This window comes from Montipora capricornis, chromosome 4 (genome assembly GCF_036669925.1).
Source record: "Montipora capricornis isolate CH-2021 chromosome 4, ASM3666992v2, whole genome shotgun sequence".
NCBI classification, from domain to species: domain Eukaryota; kingdom Metazoa; phylum Cnidaria; class Anthozoa; order Scleractinia; family Acroporidae; genus Montipora; species Montipora capricornis.
In genome coordinates, this window is record NC_090886.1 from 41,980,403 (window position 1) to 41,999,780 (window position 19,378).

At 38.2% G+C, this 19,378-nt stretch overlaps 2 protein-coding genes across 4 annotated transcripts in view; both read left to right on the forward strand.

Annotated features, from left to right (window-relative positions):
• LOC138046987 (uncharacterized protein PF3D7_1120000-like) overlaps positions 1–4,016 on the forward strand; it is an 8,903-nt gene extending 4,887 nt beyond the window's left edge. Inside the window, exons 5-8 of the mRNA XM_068893636.1 lie at positions 842–947; positions 2,018–2,149; positions 2,277–2,337; positions 3,309–4,016. Coding sequence (XP_068749737.1) covers positions 842–947; positions 2,018–2,149; positions 2,277–2,327 — 289 coding nt within the window. The 3' untranslated portion in view covers positions 2,328–2,337; positions 3,309–4,016. The remainder of the gene's footprint in view (positions 1–841; positions 948–2,017; positions 2,150–2,276; positions 2,338–3,308) is intronic.
• A 358-nt stretch (positions 4,017–4,374) lies between these two features.
• Positions 4,375–19,378, forward strand: part of LOC138046986 (kinesin-like protein KIF12) — a 30,120-nt gene continuing 15,116 nt past the window's right edge. Inside the window, exons 1-12 of one of the 3 annotated variants that reach the window (XM_068893633.1) lie at positions 4,375–4,540; positions 4,627–5,230; positions 5,774–5,908; positions 9,131–9,215; positions 10,813–10,937; positions 11,630–11,699; positions 11,839–11,900; positions 11,998–12,085; positions 12,903–13,041; positions 13,202–13,293; positions 14,647–14,716; positions 19,258–19,341. In XM_068893633.1, coding sequence (XP_068749734.1) covers positions 5,118–5,230; positions 5,774–5,908; positions 9,131–9,215; positions 10,813–10,937; positions 11,630–11,699; positions 11,839–11,900; positions 11,998–12,085; positions 12,903–13,041; positions 13,202–13,293; positions 14,647–14,716; positions 19,258–19,341 — 1,063 coding nt within the window. In that variant the 5' untranslated portion in view covers positions 4,375–4,540; positions 4,627–5,117. The remainder of the gene's footprint in view (positions 4,541–4,626; positions 5,231–5,773; positions 5,909–9,130; positions 9,216–10,812; positions 10,938–11,629; positions 11,700–11,838; positions 11,901–11,997; positions 12,086–12,902; positions 13,042–13,201; positions 13,294–14,646; positions 14,717–19,257; positions 19,342–19,378) is intronic. The other 2 variants (XM_068893634.1, XM_068893635.1) reach the window with 2 other exon arrangements.

Genomic DNA, 19,378 nt, shown 5'->3' on the forward strand with positions numbered 1-19,378 from the left:
AGTACCCAAGGAGGCTCGAGCTTGGCACACTACTGAAAAATCAGGATGATCAGTACATCTGATCATCATGGTTTGCTGCAGCAAACCCAGTGAATAATATGAATAATATATAAAACTGTAAAATACATACATAAAGTAGTCTCCGTGGCCAAAAAAAAAAACCATTTTGAAGTTCAACAGTTTTTGCGTAATAACCATGTTTTTAAGTTCGTTTTTGGCTTCCTGTTTTCGTGTCATATACTTCGTGTCATACCAAATGCATGAAATACAGTCTCAGATAATTTTCAAAATTTCCCAGGGAAGCATGCCCACAGATCTCCCTAGAGGCTTGTGCCTCCAGCACTCATTTGGTCCATCTCCTCGTTGGATCCCCCCCTCCCCCCCCCATATCCTGCAACAAATGTTGCAGGATAGTAGAACCCAAGCCAGGCTCTTGTCACAACCAAGATGGTGGCATCAGTGAGGGGGGCCATTTTCCCTATTTAATTTGCTTGTCAGTCTCTGCCATCTCAACTCTTTCCTTTCCCATAGATAAATTAGTATTTTTAGCAGATATTTTCTGCCCATTCACAAGAGGAATTTTGTCACATAATTAAAAATATTAATAATATTGGTATATTGCTTTAAATTTATGGTTGGGGCTTATAGGGAAATCGAAAAAGTTAGTATAAAACTAAGTAATTGTGTTACTCCCACCCCATTTCTGAAGACGAACTTGATAATATTAGTATTTTGTCTTAAAATTTATGTGTTCTCAATATTACATTTAAATGCCTGTTACAAACAATTCTCTACAAGAAAGGCGATATCTTACAGTATGTGCTTGTTTGGGTTTTGACAGAGAGAGACAGTTACAGCTTGAGGAACTAACAAAGGAACTGAAGAGAGTCACAGAAGAAACAGATATCTTGAAGTCTAAATTGAAGTCTATGAAATCAGTCAATCAGGTACTTCCATGAAAAGTATTTTTGTTCTTTCTCCATCTTAATATAAATGCTTGTTTATACTTACTGTGAATCCTCTATTAAACCCCCTCTCAAATAGCCCTCCTTTTCAGACTGAAGAACTTTGTTAAGCCCCCCCCCCACCCCCCTCCTCTCTTTTAAGTTCCTCCTCCCCTCCCCTCCCCTCCCTATTCTTCGCAAGCAAATTAACAAAATTACTGATAAAGTGTAACACTTTATGTTAAGTCCTGTAACACTGAACATGTTGAGTGGTCTGGTACGGCTTATTCATTGCTGGAAGTTCAGTTTTTTTTTTCACCTGCAATTGACCACCAACTTCATGCCCTTGATCTTTTCCAAACTGTGCGTTTTGGCTTCCATAAATCAAATTTCCGAACACAGCCAGGAAGATTGACTCAGCGTCCTGAAAGTGAATTATTGGAGTTTTTGTTTAGTTCACAGCTTGAGTACCATCATGATATCTTTTTAGAGGTTCTTCAGTAAAAAGTTCATACACATTCCATCACTTCCCATCAAGTTCGAATGTACCATAAGAGCCAAAGATGTTGATTGGTAGGATATGTCATGCATTAGTTTATTTCGTTTGATTGATGGAAGCCAAAACGCAGTTTGGTTTTTGGAGCTTGAAGATGAGATTCTGCAGAATTATGAAAATTGCAGTAATACCATCTTTTAGTAATATGGTTAAATGCATTTCACTATGTTAAAGAAGTCGGCCTCCCCCTCTCTATCAAGCTGGCCTTCTCAGATGTGAAATAAACCATCCCCTTGTGGGCTTAATAAAATATTAAGGCCACTCTGCTTTGGAAAGTTTTTTAGAGTTTAAAAAATTCATGTAGTTACGTTCATAATTCTCCAAGCTGGAGTAGTCTCAAACTATGACTGATTGTCGACGTTGTTGCAGCATTAACGTTAAGTTATATCAGTTGTTTATATTACTGGTAGTTATATTAGTTTATATTAGTTATTTGTTTATATTAGTTAGTATAACTTTAAATTTTGTGCTTTTTAGGTTAGGTTAGATTTGCTACTGGTTGATTTATATTTTGCAGGGCCAGTGCCCAAATTGTTTTGTGATGGAGAAACAACTTCAGTCAAAAATTACTGAACTTAGAGACAAAGAAATCGTTACCATTGAGATGCAGCGCTTATGTTCAAAAATGGAAAAACAACTTGTCCAACAGGTAACGTTTCTATTTTTTGAATGTTTGCAGATTTGAGGCAATCCAACTTTAATATTTTGTCTAGGTTTTTTGACCAGCGTGAAATAAGATGATTTTATTGTTGATATTGCTTTTGTTTTAAATAAAGGATGAGCTATTGCGCCAGTGGGCCAAGAATAAAGGAAAGCTAATCAGATGATAAAGTTTAGGTGAGAATTAGGCACATTGTTTCCTTTGCTGGAGATGAATGGTAGCTCTCAGCAAGAAGGAGAATGCTGTGTTGATAGTAACTACTTTGTAGTTCTTTTCCAGTAGTGGATCAAGTAATTCTCTGTTGTTTAGTGCAGAGAGACAAAATGGCTTCCTGTAATCTTATTGTGTCTGTTATAAATACACAGACTTTAAACTTTCAACAAGTGGTTTCACTTTTTAGTATCTATCTGTATTAGTTTTTGTACAAGAAACGCACAAAACAAGTACAAATACTGGTATTCTACAAAGTTTGTACAGTAGAAAACAGTTTTGAGTAGTTGAGGTGCTGACATTTGCCCACACTTGTCACATACAAATCTGTCACACGTTCTCGGCCACTTACAATTCACTTGCTAAAACTATAGTGTGAAACAAGTTGGATAACTCGTCTCCTGTATTTTGACTCGCCCAACGGGCTCGCCAAAATACAGCAAAACTCATTTAAATATCCCATGATACTACACACTAAATCGTCCAATAGGATGTATTTAATTCCACCAAATACATTTGCAGCAACAGTTGGCACACTAATTATGCGATTATCTTTGCCTATAAAGTCAAAGAATAACATATTGCTCAATGATTTGGCTGAACATATGACATTTTGTTCATTTGGGTTGAGTGGGAGAACCTCCCCTGGGAAATACACAAAAAGACACTGATATCAATCATCCACTCATACCAGTAGCTGGATCTAACCTACCCGTATTAACACAATGTCTTTTTTACCAAATCACCAGTGAAGCTTATTATATGCATGAAGTATGGCAACCAGATTTGGTAAAATGCTGCATGTGACCTTTTTTAGCCTTAATATTGAATAGGTTAAAATGATTGGCAGGGGTCATTCTGATTTGGCCTTTCTCTTTAAGTGAAATAAGTAGTCTTCGTACAGTGCACTTAAATCATTTTAATATTGTTTTTTCAGATCTGTGGCGACTTCATCTGTAATTAGTTTAATAGCGTTATTATGTGTACAACTTATTTTTCTTGCAAATTGATGTTATTCTCCATGCGTTGTAAAATAATTAGAGTTCTTAAATTATCAAGGAACTAGGGAATTAGTCATCTTACGTGTAAATGAAATTTGTAACTGTGTATTAAAGAGTACAGAAGAACAGGTTATTTGCACCTTGGATCTTAACACGCGATGTCTCGCAGAGAAATTATTGGCTACCAAAACTAACATTGAAATGGGGTTGACATTCAGTCAGGATATTGAAGGGGTTTGAGACTAGATACGCGCCAGTATGGACAAATACTGCTTAATATTGTTGAATAGGCAGGTGCATGTTTATCACGAAATTTGACGTCACAAAGAGGCGTTAAAGTAGAAGTTGGCTTCGAATTCAAACCTAGCCTCATTCGCAGCCGTTTTTAGGCTCGGTTCGTGACGAACCTAAAAACAATTTCAAAAGTATTTTCTTAATATAAAATGGTTGGGAAGATGCAAAACCCCAAGCTGAATTTGTAAACATATTTGGCTGCAAGTCCCGGAGCAAGTGGATTTCAAACACTGTTTAAAGAGAGTATGTGGAAATATTATGCGCGCGTCTGTAAGCTTTTGGTGTTTTTAAGTTGTCTGCATTTTGAAGTGAAAGAGCAAGAAAAAGGTTTATTAAATGAATCACAAGCACTTTCGCTGTTTTTGCTTTTGTCTGTTTGTCATGGTAATTTCTCGCCTTTGGACGTAATGCATCGTTTTTTTAATATGTATGAGGTTTTTTTAAAATTAATTAAGGGTCAATTATCACGCCAGAGGGACGGAAAAAGATACATTTCCGAGTCTTTAGGTGATATTAAACAAACACTGTCAACATTAAGCAGTTGGTTTCTGATTGACGAAGGCATTCTGCGCCATGCTGGGTTTGGAAATATTATAGCGAAGGTATGGAAAGAAATGCTCATTTTGTTCGTTAAAAAGAAAAAGAGTTTTCCCCGAAAGTTTCTCATGTCAGGGTCTCCGTGTTTCCATAGCAACTAATTTTTGTCACAATCGCGAACCCATGCCCTGTGCGTGAAAAATTGTTTGGAAGTTGTTGTCTATTGAAGTTGCTACTGCGTGGGTCGTCACTCGCTTCAATTTTCATTGGAGTTCCTAATTGCAAAGCTTACTGTGCAAAAAAAGCCTTTGTCTTCTTTTGTCAACAGATATGTAAGGTAATTTTTGAGCGATCTTTTGTTTCCTTGAAATGTCGGCGCCAATTGCAAGCTTTTGTGTGCAAATTTTCCTACTATTTCCATAGCTGGCATTCGTTGCCCAAAATTGAAGAGCAGATATACTTGGTGGGTATCAGGCCTACGTTGGAAAGGGTTTTGCCGCCACAAAGGGAATATTTCAATGGACATAACGAAAGGATTTACAGTATTCTCGACGCTATAGCAAGATGGAAATGACTTGAGGCCAGTCACGCTTGTGGACCACAGTTTTTACGTCAATATTCCGGTTAACTCAAGTTGAAAATTTGGACGTGCGAAAAGTAAACAAATGGTTTAACCTTTGCATCGCCAAAGAAAACACTAAACCAAGGACAAGAGGCACAGAAAATTTCCCAAAAATTTGAGTTTACTCCGCCACGAAAACAAGTGGATCAAATTTCGCTCCAAACATAGTGCACTGCAGTTGAAGCACATTTAAATCTTCTTTTTTGTCGTTTCCCCTGGGTAAATTTACCCCATGTGTGCTTTCATGGTCCATGCCAGTTGCCTCAATCGTTCGTGAAAGTGCCATGATATTATGGAAGTCACGAGTTCATCAAAATCTGCTCGGCTGAGGGGAGAGTTTGACGACGGAGAAGGGTCACCGTTTTACGATTCGGATTCTCCAAGTGACACTCAATCGGTTAACGGGTAAGTTAATCAAGTTTGAGAGTTCTTAATTCAAACATGGCCATTAAGAAGTAGTTTTCTAATTACGGGGCCGATAATTTTTATTTGTGTGATCAATCTTCTGCGCGTCATCATCAGCTATGATAGCAATGTTGTTATCGTCTTCAAATTTAATGTTGAGTCGCCAATGATAGTATTGATATCTGAAAAGACATGTAAGTGCGCTTATATACGACAAAAAGGTTTGACAAATACATAGATCATCTCTTAAAGTAACAGACTTTCTTAGCAGCTGGATGAGTAAAGTAAGGTGTGTTTATAAATCGATGTGATTGCTAAGTGTGCTTATATAAAAACAGCTGGAACCCTCGAACAGTTACAAAAGATTCGGGGGCCTACAAAAGTAACCAAATTGGCGCCTACACTTTCAATTTACCTCATTTGGAGGAGGAAATTGGAAGCCGCAAAGATTATTACAATTTTTTTTAGCATCATTAAATGCAATAAAGTTATGAGATCGCGAAAATATGAGAGAGTGTTTAACTGTTTACATAATTTTGACAGCGGTGCTAGTGCGTCGACATCTGCAAGATCTTCTCGTTCGTCGAACCTTGGGTCTGGCTTGTCCAGCCGATCGGCTTCAACTTCAGAGAGCGATATTGAAACTGAGACGTTGGATAATGTGCGAGTTGTAGCGCGGTAAGTAATTTTATCACAGTGTTTATATTTTCAATATTGTCTTTGGTTTGATTGATGGACTGGTGATCATCGTGAATTTTCTTGTATTAAAGGCTCTCAGGCTCATGCACAGTTATTAAAAAATCTTGGTAAATTAAAACGCATTCAACGATTACTCAAAATGCAATGATATCGAATTTTGTCAAGTTAAGCAAGATGTTTTAATAATTATTGCACAGTAATTAAAAAATCTTGGTAAATTAAAACGCATTCAGCGATTACTCAAAATGCAATGATATCGAATTTTGTCAAGTTGAGCAAGATGTTTTTAATAATTATATTAAAAAAATTAAATATTCTATAACATTTATTTCATTTTCGTCCCATAACTTAAACGTTACAGACTTGTCACCCTCTATAATTTTACAAAAATGCTTTGTTTCACCAAAACATAACGCCCATAATTATTTTGATTTTTTTTCGTTTTTCGTTAAAAAGAAACTGCAAAATATCCCATGTCTTGGCCCAAACAGCAATTATGTAGGTGACATTTGCATATTATACGAGAAGACAATAAAATTATCAAATCTAATATTTTTACTGTATTACAAAATGACAATTTGAAGGCAAGTGATTGTTTTTCAAATAACATTTTTAAAATTTAGTTCCATGGCAACAATAATATTTTTATTTCAAACAAAGCAGCTTCACATGCACCTGCATGGCAGAAGGCCTTGCCTTACATAGGAGAGCTCATCCAAATAATATTATCTTTCTCCTGTTCACACTGCACCATCACCATTGATAGTATTGAACATTGCGTTATCACATTAAGGCGCATGATATCGTTTCAAGAGCCTGCAGACTGTGGGACACTTTGTTTAGAACCTAGATAAACAACTTAGCTCAACAGGAGTTCTTGTTACTCAATAGGTACAAATAATGTTGAGTGCTCATGTAAATGAATATTCTCTGCAGGTGCCGTATTTTCTTCAGGCTTTGCAGACTCGATTTTTATACTTTTACAGTGCCGATACACTTACCTTCCTGAAGATTATAACAAATTCTGTCGATTCATACTCCACACAAATAACCAGGCCCTAGTTGTTCAAAACGTGGATAATGCTATCCACAGGATAAATCACTATCCATTGCATAGTGTGATTGGTTTTGTTATGACTTATCCACTGGGTAGTGATTTATCTGGCGTATAGCGCAATCCGTTGTTTGAACAGCTAGGGCCTGAATTGGCTACAAGCACGTGACTGTAAAAGCCCCACAGTCAATTTCCCTAGTGTACAGTGTACTTGCAAACCTGCATGGAACAATTGTATGATCACATCCACATATAACCAACAAGTAAACTGAGAAGGAAAGAAACAGGAAATTTTCAGGGAGGGTGGGAAAACTGGCGATAACAGTGTGCGAAAGTTTAAGGAGGCTCAAAAGGCTTTTCACAGATAACAGTGGGTTTCCAATGGAAAAGGATTATAAGACTGCAATTCTTTCAGTACTTAGGGAAACATTTCGATATTTGATTTACACTATTGTTGCACAGTTTCTCAAGGAGTGTCCAACTGTTGCTATGGCAATTGTTCAGTACTTTGAAAAGACCCTCCAAAAATTAAATTTTTGTATCCCTAACCCTAACCCTAACCCTTTAAATGCTGTTACCTATACATAGTGTGAGGAAGTTGTACATGAAAATGATGTAGTGGAAGTTGAAAAAATATTCCACCAGATAATTTTTTTAAAATTGACAACAGCTAGGTTCACTCAAAAACAATGTCCCCATTAACCCTTTCACTCCTGTAAGGGACACTGAGACTTACAGATTTTACTCTGTCTAACGCCAGTCGATTTGACTCGTCAATGGGGAACCCCACAGGAGTGAAAGGGTTAAGAATGCAAAGAAACAAATCTTACAATGTATACATGTTGTAGTTAAAATTTTTCCCTGGAAAAAAAATTGTTCAAGCTGCTTTGTCTTTTTAGTTTCCTTTGTTTCAGATTTTGATAAATTTATATGTATATACACATATGAAATGAAATGTTGATAGAACCCATTGGGAACTGGGAAAAATCCGAGCCCCAGATCGAGATGGGATTCGAACCCATGACCCTCCGTGATCTAGTTGGATGCTCTAACCACTGAGCCACTGGAGACTCTATGGTGAGCAAGGGTGAAATGTGGGTCTAGGACTCTAGCTGCATCACGCAGCTACAGAGTCAAATAACAACTGACAGTATAGCTCATAACTGCATTGCGCAGTTACCTTAAAGCATATCTGAAATGAGGCCAACCAACCACCCAAGTGAGGGATTGTGAGAATGATATACACACATGAAATGAAATGTTGATACATGTAGAACCTATTGGGAACTCAGTAAAATCCGAGACCCAGATGGGATTTGAATCCATGACCCTCTGTGATCTAGTCAGATGCTAGATCATGGAGGGTCATGGGTTCGAATCTCATCTTGGGCTCGGATTTTTCCAACTTCCTAATGGGTTTTATCAACATTTCATTTAATATCTATAACACAAAGGAAAGTAAAGAACAAACTAGTTTGAAAATTTTTAACCAAGTAAATATTTTAACTACAACAGATAAGAAAAATTTGCATTGGTCACAAGCTAACTCACCACATTTACATGTATTTCCAATTTTTCTTGATTTTGGGTTACATCTGCTGGTGTGAGCTGATTAACCCATTGTCACCTCAAAACTCAATGATTTCTGGCATTTAAGACAGAGTAAACTCTGTTAAGTCTTCCTCCCAGGAGTCACTGGGGTTAAGTAGGGAGCTTATAGCTTAACCCTTTAAGGCCAGTAAAATTGTCTGGCATTAGACAGGCTAAAGTCTATTAGTCGCCACTTGGAGTTAAAGGGTTAAGGAAAACAAATAATCGTGTAAATTTCTTTTCCATACTCTACAAAACAACAATGTGAAATTACCAAATTTAGATTTGAGGATAATACGAAACACACCACAATGAATCATTTCACTTTCTTGCTTCAAAACCCATCCTACGAGTCAAGTAATAGGTCGTTTATACTGTAAGGTATGAAGGGAATAGGATAGAAGCATTTTGAAAGGCTTTCAATAGCACAGTTGTGTCTTGAAGTGATGTCATCTTTGATGTTGCCATTGTTTATCTGACTTTCTAAACTCTGCATTATGTCCTTTGTTATGGACTGTAAAGGAAATTGAGTAGATGTAATCTTCTGTGTTTTTCAGGGTCAGACCTTTAAATCTCTCAGAAAAGGAAAGAGGAGACAAGAACATAATCAAGCTTCCAGGCAATTCAAGTGGGGCTGTGTGGGTTGGTGGTGCATCTTTCTTTTATGTCCTTGAAGGGCCCATTTCTTGAAAGTCCTGAAACTTTATGGGCCATTTTCGGGTGTCAAAATTCCCTTAGTTTGTATCTCAAAAACGGAGAGGATTTTTTTAGTCATCAAACTTCACAGACGTGTTTCTTCTAGTTAGCTTGAAAATGTGTTAAAAGATCGGCTTTCCAAAACATGTGGTTGGCAGTTTCACAAATGGCTTTTCTGGGGGGCTTTCGAGAAACGGGTCCCAGAAATGCAAAATTAATTGTAAGGTGCATGTCGATTTCAATTGACGTCACGAAGTGTTCCCTTGCTGTACTCCCCGATTTCAACATCACACGTTTGTAGGAATACAGATAATAAGTGTCACAAGTGTCTCCAAAACTCCAGTCCTGAAGTAAAGAGAAACAGCTAATCCTATCACCTCCTTATTGTTGGAAAAAGGTAGCAAATGCTTATTAGACTTAAAAGTGACACTTTGTGTTGGATGTCAAAATATGGGGCGTGCATGTAATTACTTGGTTTTCTGGATCCACATTAAGTGAAGATTACGTTTTCAAATTATTGGTGTCCTCATGGAGTTGTGACCTACAACTGAGGAAAAAACAACCTAGAATGTGTAATACCTTAAGTAGTTTAGTGAACAGACGTTTTTTGACAGTGTCTTATCTGAGTGTTCCACTGGAGGGGTCGAACCTCCAACCTTCCAATACTGAGCTTAACCTACTGACTCCTGGGAGAGGAACTTGACCGATTTTACTCTGTCTAGCACTAGACACATTTCACTCGTCAACTGGGGACATCCCGGGGTGCCTGAGGAGTGAATGAACCCATACATGTAGACCCCTGGGAGTGAGAGTTAACAGATTTTACCCTGTCTAATGCCAGACCGCGCACCGGTGGCTCAGTAGGTTGAGCACCGGGCTGTCACGCGGGAGGTCGTGAGTTCAACTCCGGCTGGACCAACACTCAGGGTCTTTAAATAACTGAGGAGAAAGTGTTGCCTTTGTAATTACATCTGCAAATGGTTAGACTCTCTAGTCTTCTCGGATAAGGAAGATAAGCCGGAGGTCCCGTCTCACAACCCTTCAATGTTCATAATCCTGTGGGATGTAAAAGAATCCGCACACTTGTCGCAAAGAGCAGGGCATGTAGTTCCCGGTGTTGTGGTCTGTCTTCTGTGGTGTATCATGTTTGGGAGGGTAAATGCTCTGAGATATTAGCTACACCAAGCTACTCTGAAAATCCGAGGGTAAATAAAGGTGTATGATATGATATAGACGGTTTGCACTCCTCAACTGGGGGTGTCCAAGGGAGCTTGAGGAGTGATTGGGTTCATAGCAGAGTTATGGGAGCCATTTGGCTAGGAAGCTGTTTTACATTATGGAGCATATTTTTGGCAATTGATTGTAATGATTGAGACGTTAGATTTCCCTTCAGTGAAGGAACTTAGAGATGATAAGAGGATTAGAGATGTATTTTTTTTTATAGTGACTTTGGAATACTGAGTAAAATCAATTCCAATATTTGTCAAGATTTAGTTTTCTCCATGTTGTGCAAAGTCGTCATTTTTGACGTTCTTCATTACAGATTGACAACAGCTTTGGCCAAATCAAGCCTTTTACATTCAATGCAGCATTCGGGGAAGAAACCACACAGCAGGAGATGTTTGAACAGTGTGGCATTAAACATCTAGTAGAAATGGCTGTGGAGGGGTAGGTATTTTTGTGAAAAAAATAAATAGTGTCTGCATGAAAACAAATGGTATGGACCATATGTTGTGACATCAATTTCAGTATTGTCACTGTGGAAACAATAATATTATTCATCTTGATGAAGGCTCAGCTAATGAAGCCTGATTAGCTACATGTACATGTTATATCAAATTTTTTATCTCAACTTTAATCAAGATACTGTTGTTTGTCTTCATGGAAAGTGAAAACTGAATGACAGATATACTTGTCCACAAACCTCTAGTAGCTGAGTAAAGAACTAACAAATTCAACCTGACATACCCTTTATGTTGAGTCAGGGAATTGAAGTCAGAACTTGCTCATGCAAGGCAGCAATCTCTTGCTACTTTGTCAACCTTAAAATGCTCTGTCCCTGTTTTCTTAAAGCCAATTTTTATATAGAGTGCCTGGTTACGGTAATGCCCTTTAGTTTCAACCTTCTCTTAGTTTCATCCTTCATCTCTAATTCAGGACATTGCCAGAAAATCCAAAATTTTTTACATTGTTTCATGCCAGAATTGCCATGCAATCACCTTAAGTACTTTTCCTTATCCTGTGATGTCTTGTTAATTTCTTCAGCATTGGCCTGGCTAATTACGAAATTTCTAAATGTGCCTATGGATGATTGAAAGGGCATTTTCTTACATGAGTGTTTTTGGCTTTTTCTTCAACAGATATTCATGTACAGCTTTTGCCTATGGCCAGACTGGATCAGGAAAGACATACACAATTACTGGGCCTTTGGTAATTTGGATTGAACTATTTTAGAATGTTATCTTTAGTTACTGATACCAAGTTGGTATTTCTTCCGTATTTACCAGTCTTTATTTGACAGCACAGCCCACCTAATTTGATGGTGTATTTTGCTGTTTTAACATGGCAGGAAAATTCCAGCGACAAGGATAGATTTATTCCTGATCCTGACATACAAGGCCTTATTGAAAGGTTTGTTTGTGAGTTTGCCAGATGGTGAAAGAAGGAAGGTTGTTGATTTGGAGTATTCTGAAATTTTAATAAAACAACTGTCTAATAATCATTTCAGGTGTTTCCATTATTTGTTTGAGATGAAAGAAAACCATTCTGATGAGTTTACTATCAAGGCATCGTATTTAGAGGTGTATAATGAAAAGGTGTGTCACATTTTTTTTGTTTTAAAGTGTTTGGAGTCCTGTACATAGCACAGGGAACATTATTTGCCTTCCTCTGTGTCTTCCACATCCAATTCTTTTTTCAGTGAGGGTCATTACACTGCATGTTCTGTTTAAAAAACGAGCAGCAGTGTTTTATGCGGTTTAAAAACATGAGGCATAGCCAAGTGTTTTTAGACCCAATGAAACATGTACTGTGAGTTTTCTGAACTGCTTCAAAAACATTCCACAAAAAGTATGCCCCTCCAGAATCCAAATAAAGGTTCAAATTGTGAGAGGAAGATATAAGCATACAAAAAAAAAAAAAAAAAAAACAAGCTGGGCCTTATCGCTATTTTTTACATAAAGAATAATAGTGTGGATTGTTTTATCAGGTTTGAAGCTCAAGCCGGTGACATTTTATCAGTGTCTTTATAGGCTGTTAGGTTCATAAATTATTAAGGAATTTTTGAAAGTCAGATTAGAGGGGTTGAAGGAGTGGCTAGCCAGTCACCTATGAAAAAATGATGTTTGATTTGATTCACATTGGATTTTGCTTTGGCATCCTTGGGGGTACTTCAGTGCTAAATCAGTTGAGTCTCAAAGGACGGACGTTATCATCATCATCTGACATGTGACACAAACTCAGGACAAGAATAATCATATGACATCAAGGTTATTGTGATAAGCTGTTGCCTCTCATTTACTCACTGATCCCCATTATCAATGTGAAGTTTTCCATCACACTGTCCTTACGAATTTCAACTTTATTTCAAAGTAATCATGGATGGAAAATGTGTACTTTTTTGATGTTGACTAGGTGCAGGATTTACTGAACCCATCAAGTGCAAGAGATTCCCTGCCTGTGCGCTGGTCAAGGAACAAGGGCTTCTATGTTGAAAATCTGTTTTTTGTTGAATGTGATTCAGTAGATGATCTAACTGCAGTTTTAGAGGAAGGTATGTTTACCTTGACAAGTTAGAGTTCCCTTATGACTTGAAACTATTGACAGGTTTTTTGCCGTTTAATTTTTTTTTCATTGCTGTATACTTTACATGACGTTATTTCACCAAGATATGTATCGCTCTGCACGTATTGTGTGCCTATTTTTTTTTGTAGGTCTGAGCAATCGTCAAGTAGGGTCTCATTTGATGAATGATCACTCAAGTAGAAGCCACAGCATGCTTACTGTGTACATAGATAGTGAGTCGGTAAGAACCACTTTTATGTCTGTTTTACATTGATACGCTTATGGCTTAAGGTAATTCGCTTGAAATTGTTCTACTATCAAACTTTTTTGGAAACTTGGCATAAGTAACATTCATGATATGAACATTAAAAAAATGCAATAAAGAAATGGGGTCACCGTGCTTGTTTTCGCGTCAGCAAGCTCTTAAAATGGGGTATTTTTACTGTTTTCGCGTTAAAAATTCGAATCACCTTCATACAGAATTAAGTCTTGGTTACTTTAAAGACACAAAATTTTATTTTGAAAATAAAGCTTCTTTTATTTACATAAGCAGTAATACTTCATTTACGCCGACTTTGATTCCCTGGTTGTGGGAATAGTGCACTTTTTGGGACAGTTCCGTGGTTAGCTTGAAGTCCTCGCCTTGGGTAAAATACACCCAGTACGGAACTGTTTTCCAAAAAAAAATTCATGTTCTACTATCAAACTTTTTTTCTTCTTCAAATATGTTCTTTAAAATTAGACTGTTCTTAGCAAATAGCTGAAAAAAATTCAGCTATTTCAATTTTTTGCGATCGGGTTTAGTTTGAGCGAAATCTCTTACGTTTTGTATGCGCACGTGCTCATGTGCGCGCGCTAATGACGCGAAAATCGTGCGCAGTAGGGATGCGCCATGCAATACTAAGGAATTACCTTAACCAATCTGTTTGTGTGCTTGAATGAAATGTTGTTATTTTCATCTCTTGTTTAAGACTTGTTTTTGAACTTATGGAAATGCTCTAACTTTTTGATAAAAATGCGTTGTTTCCATTAACGGGGGCTGTGTCACAAAATTTAGCCAAATTCAGCGACTGGAAAATGGCAACCAAATCAATAACCAGTGAACAGAAGCCCACTCTCCTCAAATGATATTGAAAAAAATTTCAGTAGAGCGGGCGGCTGTACACAGACTGAAAAGCAGCCATAACGGCTTATGTGTTTTAGGAGAGGGGAAAACCGATTAGACAACCAGCAGACTCAACCGGCATATGACGCCGAGGTACATTGGTTGGATAACATTTTGCCCCCAGCGAGTTCGACCCCTACAAGTTCGCCCCACACAGTTCGTTTTTAAAGGCAAACTTGGTCCCCGTTGCGTAAAGGAGTTCGTGTGGCGGGATATTCTCTACTTATTACGCTTCAAGAAAACGATCTGGCTTTTAGTTTTCAACGTACAAAGGGGGCAAAGGCGGTTAGGACTGAGGGTCGAACTCGAAATGTGAGGGGGGGGGGGGGGGGGTGGTATCAAACGCGAGACACATTAGGAAGCGATTGCCCAAATCACCAGGCCAACCCTGCTGTTTTATTTTTTATGTTGTTATTTGTATTTGATCAGAATGACCCCACAGATGAGTCTGGATATCCAATAGTTAAACACGGAAAGCTATGCCTTGTCGATTTAGCTGGTAAGAATAAAATCATTGTATTTGTAGTACGGCATTTTTACAGACCGAGTTATTTTTAGATTTATTTTCCCGCGAAACCAGACCTTTCCAGCTAATGACAAGTCTTTCATGAAACAATAATTCTTACCCGTGGGATTGAAAATGGTCACTTGTGCAAGCCAAATCGTATTTAAGGTGGGCAGACACGAGGGGTCTTGTTGCAGGGACATGTTCCAGCCACAAAAAGGTGTGTAGTACTCACTGAGGCGACATGCATTAGGGTCGTGTTGCGGGGACATGTAGAAGGGACAAAATCACAACTTTTACACACACATGAAAGTGAATATGTTGCAGCGACGTGTCCCATGGACAAAATCACCCCCAAATTGGTGTTGCATAATTACAAAAGTAGCACATCACACGACGAGGGGACATGTCGTTGCAACATATCCCTGAAACATGTACCCGCGACATTTTCATGTGTATGCACGTTTTGCGATTTTGCCCCTGCTCCATGTCCCCACTACACGTCCCTGCTACATGTTGCCTCAGTGTGCACTACAAAAGATTTTTGTCGCTGCAACATGTCACTGCAATATGTCCCTGCAATATGTCCCCACAACATCAAAGGTGCCTGCAAAGGTGTCTGCCACCTTTAAGAACTCGTCGAAAAATAGCTGGATCTGTGAAAATGTCTTTACATATACCTAGTATTGGAGTTGTAGGCTCCTAGTTATGGACTCCTGATCATCATCGTTCGTCAGATTGCTCAAAGTCCTCCAAAGCACTTGTTTCGAGCCACGTGAACATACCATGCATCTAGATATGACATCGTTTCTCATTTTTTTGGGTTCCTGGATGCTCTTCGCGTTCGTGAATTCAGCCTCCCTGGGAGCCTTACACCCATAATCGGAAAAGACTTTTTGTTATTTCTTAGACTTCTATAAGGACAACAAAACAATTTTTAAAAACCAAAAAGCGAAAGGAAAGGAAATACAGCAATAACAACAAGAAGTGTCTCCCAACGTCAGTGGCTTCATAGGTCAGTTGGTTAGAGCGTCGCACCGGAATCGCGAGGTCACGGGTTCAAACCCCGTTGAAGTCCTGAATTTTTCAGGCTTGTCTACGCAATTGTATAAATTGCGTTCATAACTGCGAAGATCATAGCTTCACTTGATAAGAAGTGTTTAGTCGTAGAGCTTTCCATTCCTTTTGAGAAGTAGTCACACTTAACTTTGCAACACAACAGATGCAAGTGAAGGAAACTGGTCTGCAGTTACACGGTGTTGACTTGTCCGACATCAACAACTTTATTCGTACCTAAAAATCTACAAGCAATGCTTAATAATAGTTATATGAAATATAGAGAGAGTACAGGGCCCGGTTCCTCGAAAGCCGATTAACTTAATCCAGGATTAGCGTAAACTTTTGTTTCACGTTTTCATTTTTTTGGTGAAAGTTTCTTTTGCTTATTTTTGTTTTTCAAGATTGACGTCTTCTCATGTAAAGTTCTGCCAAAAATCTGCGTTGAACAGCATTTGGGAGTAGAGAAATAAACTGCTTGGTTAATTTTTAATCTTAGATTAGCGTTAATCGGCTTTCGAGGAACCGGGCCCAGGTTGTTTGTAATAACAATAACCGGTTAGAAATGTAAGGAAACCATATGTTCAAATGATTAATTATGATTATTTGGTTCATATTCGACACATGCGCACACGCCTACACAAAACACAAACTGACGGAAAAACGAAACAACAACGAGGGGGTACCATGACAATAGACTATTGTTCCTGTATCAACGCTCTATTGGTAAACGAATGCTAAATATTGAAAGTCCTGTCTTGGCGAAATTCTCGCTCGAGTCTTAACAGGTGGTCCATTAGATTCATTCATACTTAGACGACTTAGTTCCTTTTGTATGCCTTGGACATTAAATGTGATCTTGCAAATTAATGCAGAAACTGAAGAAGGGAAAATAGGTGCGACGATAAACGGAGTTGTATTCGCAGGCTACCATGTGCATTATTAACAATTGGCTTTCTTTCCGAAGCCACTAAGGCGGTCCAACGCACATAGTTTCTCAGAAGAGGACGGTATTCCCCTTCTTGCATACGATTGGAGAGCGCTTTTGTTTTCATGACTTTCAAAATAATTCCTTTGTGTGGATCCGTTCAAGAATATGGCACGATCACATGTTCACAGTACTGTACGTATTTGTGGGCCAGTTATAGGGCGCTTTGACGCATCTTGTGCACTCTTTCTAAAAGATAACCGGCATTTCTTTACTCTGTTTACAATCCAGAGTCTGGCAACTTGAACTAGCCGTAGTTTTCATCTTTATATTAAAAGAATTCCTACCTTTTGTCAAAGGAATTCGTGAAGTGAAAGCAGTGCCGTAAAAGGCAACTTTCACGATGGCGTCATTTGACTACAACTACCTGAATTCTGTTTGTTTTTCTTTTCTTGTTTAAATTTTGTATTCCTGGTGGGGTAAAAATAACAATAGCTCTGCTCAAATTTCCATGAGACAAGCAAAACCTGAAGGATTTTGGTACTTGTAGTCAAATGGCGTCATCATGCAAATGTCCTATTGACTTGAAACTGTGTACGTGAGAAAGATCACGTGTCACTGTGACGTGGGGCGATGAGAAGCTGTTACGCATCGTGCACTTTGCGTGGAAAATACAATTTTCAAATATGACGTGTTCTTATTCAAACCACAATCACGAAATACCCAGTTTATCATTAGTTTATTCCATGAGGGTATTCCATCACTTTGAGCATGAAACCGGACTGTAGCCTATTCTCGTGATTTAGGTACGCAGATTCATTTTTAAGTTGCATTTCAACGTGAGGACACCGGTCACATCGTTCCATAAAGTAAGTTCTGTTTTTCTTGTTCAATAGTAATGGCGGCAAATCGATTACAGGTGCGCGGTTCATATGAAACTTTTCTTCGTGTAATTGACTCTTAACAGGCAGTGAAGGTCAACATGCGCGAATTCTCTGCAATGATTCTACACCGCGAGAATGCGGTAAAACACTTGCAGATTGGAACCTCAAAACCATTAAGTAGATTCGGAAACCTACACAGTTCTAATTGAATTGGGCTGCAAAATCAATTGTTCTTTATTTTGAGTCATGGTCCAGAGTTCACTCCCCACTAATGCCTTAATGTCTTCTCCGAATTGTTGCATCGGTAAATAGTAAATCACCGTGCTATTTTTCTTCGCAAGATAGGAGTTAAGCAAAATTTGCCATTGAAATGAGCGTGTCAAGTTTGTTGGCAATTTTGCACGAACGCGTGTTTTCTTTTGTCTTGACGACGGGCCTTACTGTTGACTTTTTAAATGTATCATTGTTCCACATTGGGAGTTTGTTTGCTATCGGTGAATGCAGGTGCAAGCACAGTTTATTTCCATTACTAAGTTTGTTGTTTCTCCTTAAGATCAATCCAACATCGAGTAATTGCTCACACAATGGAAGAAGCCTTTTGTTTTTTCCTTCACTTGTTAAGATATAACACCAAGAAGTTTGGTTGTGGTTCTTTTTTTCTCCTTCTCTCCTTTTTTTCATTTGATTATTCCAAAACGAGAGAAAGAAGTAACATTCACACAGAATCTTCTTTTTACACAAAAGCTGAGCAAGGCGTCCCATCAAGGATCTTGTTTATGGGATTATTCACAGAATAAAGAGAATTTCATGTTGTGTATATTTTGATCCGCATAGGTGACAATTGAAGAGGAATTTTCTTTGTCATATATACTAACTCTGGTTTACCAGTGAAACCAGTGTTTAAATATCTACGCATTCGGCTTTCTCGCTCATAGGGTGGACTCTGTCAGGAAATTATTATTTTTTGTTTGAGCAAAAAGATAATTGACATTGTTTAACGGTTGAGTAACTTTTGTCGATCGACTAATGTAAAATTTATGTATGTTCTGACCTCGAGAACGACGAAACGTAAAGAAAGCGGTTTATTCATCCAATTGTAAGTGAGTTTTCTTTTCGGATCATTGCCGGGATATTTTCAAGTTGTCAGTGTGACCTGACAAGGCTTCCAATGTCGAAATTAAGGTTCAAGTGGACATGTGTATTTGTGTTAGTCAAATAGCCGCAAGGTACAGTTTGTGTGTTTTTTCTTTTTCGATAGACCTTATTTCCGTCTTTCTTCAGTCACAATCGAAAAACTGTATCCTTTCAGATAGATAGTTCTTGTATACTGATGTACGACGTAGTGCGGTTATGGGTTTCTCAGGAATAACCAGTCCGGCACAGAGTAAAGATGAGACTGCCAATAAAAGAACTTGGCGTTGTAACAAGGTTGAATTGCTTGACTTATAATTTTTGTCGTGATACCAGCGTTTTATGGCCAAACCTATTTGGTAATAAATTAGTTTTGATCGAGTCGCTTTGTTAAAGTATTTATGTGGTGCTGTTCGTATCTCGTTAATTCTTTGCGTGTTTTTGTACGGTTCGTAAGCGTTTGGTGGTAACTACGGACGCTTGGTAACGAAAAGTTTACCGTGGTTTCTAACATACCGTAATCTTTATGTCTGTAGGAAGTGAACGAGTTAAAGAGACGAAGTCTGTTGGAGGAACATTTGCAGAATCGCAGAACATCAACAAGAGTTTGTTGACTTTAGGTTAGTTGTATTTCTGGTCGACCCGGTTGGATTATGA